At 44.3% G+C, this 4,364-nt stretch overlaps 1 protein-coding gene across 11 annotated transcripts in view; it reads right to left on the bottom strand.

The window, feature by feature from the left end:
* Positions 1–3,104, bottom strand: part of msi2b (musashi RNA-binding protein 2b) — a 173,842-nt gene extending 170,738 nt beyond the window's left edge. For all 11 annotated transcript variants that reach the window (XM_081700289.1, XM_081700288.1, XM_081700285.1 and 8 more), the window contains exons 1-4: positions 2,922–3,104; positions 2,555–2,595; positions 2,192–2,273; positions 1,592–1,676 (exon numbers count right to left, since the gene is read on the bottom strand). In XM_081700289.1, coding sequence (XP_081556415.1) covers positions 1,592–1,676; positions 2,192–2,273; positions 2,555–2,595; positions 2,922–2,983 — 270 coding nt within the window. In that variant the 5' untranslated portion in view covers positions 2,984–3,104. The remainder of the gene's footprint in view (positions 1–1,591; positions 1,677–2,191; positions 2,274–2,554; positions 2,596–2,921) is intronic.
* Positions 3,105–4,364: the final 1,260 nt, after the last annotated feature.

Consider the following 4,364-nt stretch of genomic DNA (forward strand, 5'->3'; position numbering starts at 1 on the left):
CAAACTTAAACCCGTTCAAATCGTAAAGCTACATGTAAGAGAAAGGCACCAAAAGAATCCCTCACCCATTTCACAGGATTTTTAAAGTCCTTTAAAACCCTAAAATTCTTATTGTCTTTTCTATGCCTTTCCATTTTTAATGAGTAAATCCTTCATTAAAACAACAGTGATGGAAATGTTAGGAGGTCTGTCCATAGGCTAACTAGCCTAAACTAAAGCTCTTTGATTCAAGTCTCCTGATTGCGAAATATTCGAAGCCCATATGTGTACAAACCTAACTCATACAACGTACTATTGTCTACTGCCCCTCAGATCTGAAATAGCAATATAATGCAAAAATATACCAGATATAGTGCATATTTGATAGGATTTGGTCCGCAAAATAAAGGTGCCGCCCAGTGAACAGTTTTCCCAGAAGTCTGCAAATCTGCTTTTGACAATATTACAAAAATGATGAGCAAGTTTCAAAAGATAAAGTACCTGAGAGCACCGACTTTGCAAAGTAACTCGCCCATGGTACATGTTGACATTTACTAGATACAATTTATTATTAGGGGACTATAAAAAACATAACCTTTTTTGGTACATAAAATTATTAAAAAGTTATCTGTGGATAATACTACTTTATTATGTATATCATAATATATATATTTTAGAAAAATGCTAAAGATAAATGACTTCAATCACTGTGCATAAAAACACAAATCTTTTTGAAACTTAATATTCTGGACTTTTTGAAAATTAATATTCTTTATTTTTAAGTGTGCAAAAAGAATTAATTGATACTTATTTTGGGGCAGCTATGACAAAACTGCAGCAATTACTAATTAATAGAAGAACACACACATACAAATAATGTATATCTCCACAAAACAAGTAACAAATTGAATATGGACATAAAATGATATTACATTAAAAGACAGTTCTAACAAGACCAATAGGAAGAAACAGAACAATCTCAGAACCATGCAGCCACCTGCAGACAAGAACAACTCCAACGACAATAGAGAAACTCGACCTAAAACCACAAAGGCTTGTCTACGATGAAATGACTCCAGTTAAAACACAAACAAAGAGCACAAGCAAAGTCCTGGACGTGCCGCCCATTTTAGTGGTTTGTTTGTTGTGCTCCGTTATCAGCTTGTGTGCATCTACGGCAAAATGCAGGCATTCCGGTAAGGTATCTCTGTCTCGGTACACATTAGTGTAGCTTGGCACCCATTCAAAACGGAAATAAGGATTAAATACACAAATGTTATAAGTGAACATCACAACTGACATGTGCCGTATTCAGTACAAAAGCACAGCACAGCAGATGTTCCCTTTGAACTACTCCGACAGAAGCAAAGTGTGTTGGCAAAGGCAGGGTTAAAGCCCATCCAGGCACTGGGGTAAGACAGAGATAATTACCTGGCCACTTACTTGCGTCAAGTGCCTGCTGTTGTGTTAGTGGTACAATGAGAAATGTCATGGAGGAGTTAGACATGAATGGATATGATAGGAACCTGCGTGCGGTGTGTAGCATTACATGTCCGGACACCAGCATTGTCAACAGCACTGCAAAAAAACACGCCAGCAAAAGTGAACATACCGTCTTTGAGTCTAATTCGTGGTGAGGTTGACCTAAGACTTTATCTACACTGGCCGCATCCGCAAACGTGACGAACCCAAATCCCCTGGAAAAATAAACACACACACACACACACACACACACACACACAGAGAGACAGCATTTATATCAGTTAGAGCACGAATGCAAAACTACTCATCCAAAATTAAACGTAAATCATTTGTTATCGAGTGCGCCTATATCTATTTTCAACCCTCGCACATATTTTGACAATCGCGCACATCGACGTAACTTTTGATACCATGTGAAATAAACAACTGATCGACACTGGTACCGCCACGGCGTTTAGTAACAGCAGCTCACAGCAGTGTTTACGGAAAACACACGGCTAACCAAGTACACGCAGGCGGTGTGTTATCGGGATCCGATGTCAAACTGCATTCTCGCAATCGCAGATCCGATGGCTTTGGGAAAACGAACCACCGCATGCCTGCGATACCTGGTACGGAATAATTCCTAACAAAAGCCACGGTGCTAAAAAAATTTAAAAAATAAAATAAAATAACCGTCCGTCCCCTAGGAAAGAGCGTGCGGAGAAGAGAAAGCATCGCAGCATGTTACCTGGAGCGTTTAGTCGTGGGGTCCCTCATCACCATGCACTCCCGGATTTCTCCAAATTTACTAAAATAGTCTCTAAGGCTGTCTGCAAGCAGAACAAGAGAGAAGAGGCAAGTAAGTAACCGTTCGGGTGGCGAACAAGTGCTTTTTTAATGTCTTTTTTTAAAAGCCCCCCACCCACCCACCCACAGGGGTCGAATAGAGGACTTAAAACGACTGGAGAGCAGAAGAACCCCTCGCGCACCACATATCCCGTGCAGCGCAAGCACGCTCGAGGCGTTCAGCGCGAGCACGGACGGGTCGCTAACGGCAACACAACACGACCCAACAAGACCCCCCAAAAACGGCGGCGGACGACTCTCTTACCTGGTGAAGTTTGCCAGCTGAGGCCGCCGATAAACATTTTACTGTAAGGGGGGGAAACACAGCAGAAGTAAGTCCAGATGTCAGATCGGCCATTTTGACGCGCAGCTAAGTACTCGGCTAAACGGAGGCACGGCGCGGATCTGCCCGAGAGGAGCGCTCACTTAGCCCGGCGAGCTGCCTCGCAAAGGGGGGGGCAGGCCCGGGCGCTGCGAGCCGAACAAAGGTGCAGCCGGGCGCACCAGGGACGGCTGCAGAAACGCCGCTGCGCTGATTTACGCGCGTTTCAGAAAGGCTCCTTGGTTTCTCTTCGGGCTACTCGGATAACGACACGACAGGAGTCGAGTGTGGTGAGGATTCGCTGCCTTACCCCGGGTCGTGCTGCGAGTCGCTGGGGCTCCCGGACGTGGCTTGGCTCCCGTCTCCCTCCATTGCTAACCCGAGTGCGGCCAGTGACTCTCAGACACGCTGTCAGAGCGAACGCGAGCCGAAAGCGACGAGAGTGTCGGCGAGCCGGGAATGCAGGCGTCACACGTGGGCTCGGCTCTGCCTCGCGCACTCCTCCCCTCACCTCCCCTCCCCTCCCTCCCTCGACCCGCGCGGGGCGGAGAAGGGGCTCGTCACCCAACGCGAGCCGTTGACGTCATGTGCACGGCCACGCCCACGCCGAGTTGTGGCGAGAGCGTTGTTGTTGTTGTTGTTGTTGTTGTTGTTGTTGGGGGTTTTTTATGCGCCCGTGGGGAGCACTAGGCAAAGAACCATTGCGTCACCAATAAGAGCAATAGAAATCTATCTTGATTAATATCAACCATCCCAAGGGATCTAGCACGCACTGTGTAACCTGTTTGTCCAGCAAAAAATTATAAAGTAAGTATACAATACATTTTGCTTAAAATGTCCCATAGGCCCAGTTCCTTTTAGGTAAGCTTGTTTTATAGTGTTGATCTTCACACTGGCAGCAATGAAAGAAGAGTCAAGGCATTCTCGAACTTGTTTCAACTGTTCTGTGCTCAGTTCACTCAAGACCAAGGCTCACAAGGTTTAGATAAGATATAAGATATATTTCATTTACCCACAGCATCCACATCATTCCCCTTTATTTAGGAGCAAAATATAAAAATACATCACAAACAGATGAATATTTCTAATCAAACAGATGTGAAACGCTTTGATTTACTGCTAGTAGTTGGTTGTTGCAATTATAACATCAAATGCAAAATGTATTTATCTAACATTTTCTGGAAATTTCAAATACAAATTTCAACTGCCAATAAAAGAATCCAGGAAAATCCAATTGGAGGTGTCTATATATTTATATAAACATAGTAAAGCCATAGACATTGTACATCTATGACTATCTCATCCTGGGGTCTGAACACTTAACACATTTCAGAAATCAGTATTTTATTCATTTTAGTAATAGCTTAAAAAAACAACACCATTTTTTTAAAGGTTAGGGGATCTTACACTATGGAAATAGACCCTTATTATTTCGCATGAGGTGGAGGAAGAGGGGACGAGAGTGCTCAATTAGGAGAGCTTGCTCAGTGCAGGCTCAGTTATGCTACAGTGATCGCTGTTTATTTCCTGCAGCGCCATTTAAGGCGAGGCCTCATGTCCCACTGCTCATGTTTGTCTCTGCAAGACGAGATCCTGAAGCGTTTTTACCGCAAGAAGTCAAGGACTACATCAAGCTAAGGTCCAGAGGGGCGTGGCAAAGACACTGCTGATTGGCAGGTAGACCCCCACATCTCCCCTCGCTGCCTAGCGGCTGCTTGTTGGTAAACTGACACACAGGCAGTGAAGCAGAACA

The sequence above is a fragment of the Electrophorus electricus genome, chromosome 17 (assembly GCF_041902795.1).
Source record: "Electrophorus electricus isolate QZ-2024a chromosome 17, ASM4190279v1, whole genome shotgun sequence".
NCBI lineage: Eukaryota > Metazoa > Chordata > Actinopteri > Gymnotiformes > Gymnotidae > Electrophorus > Electrophorus electricus.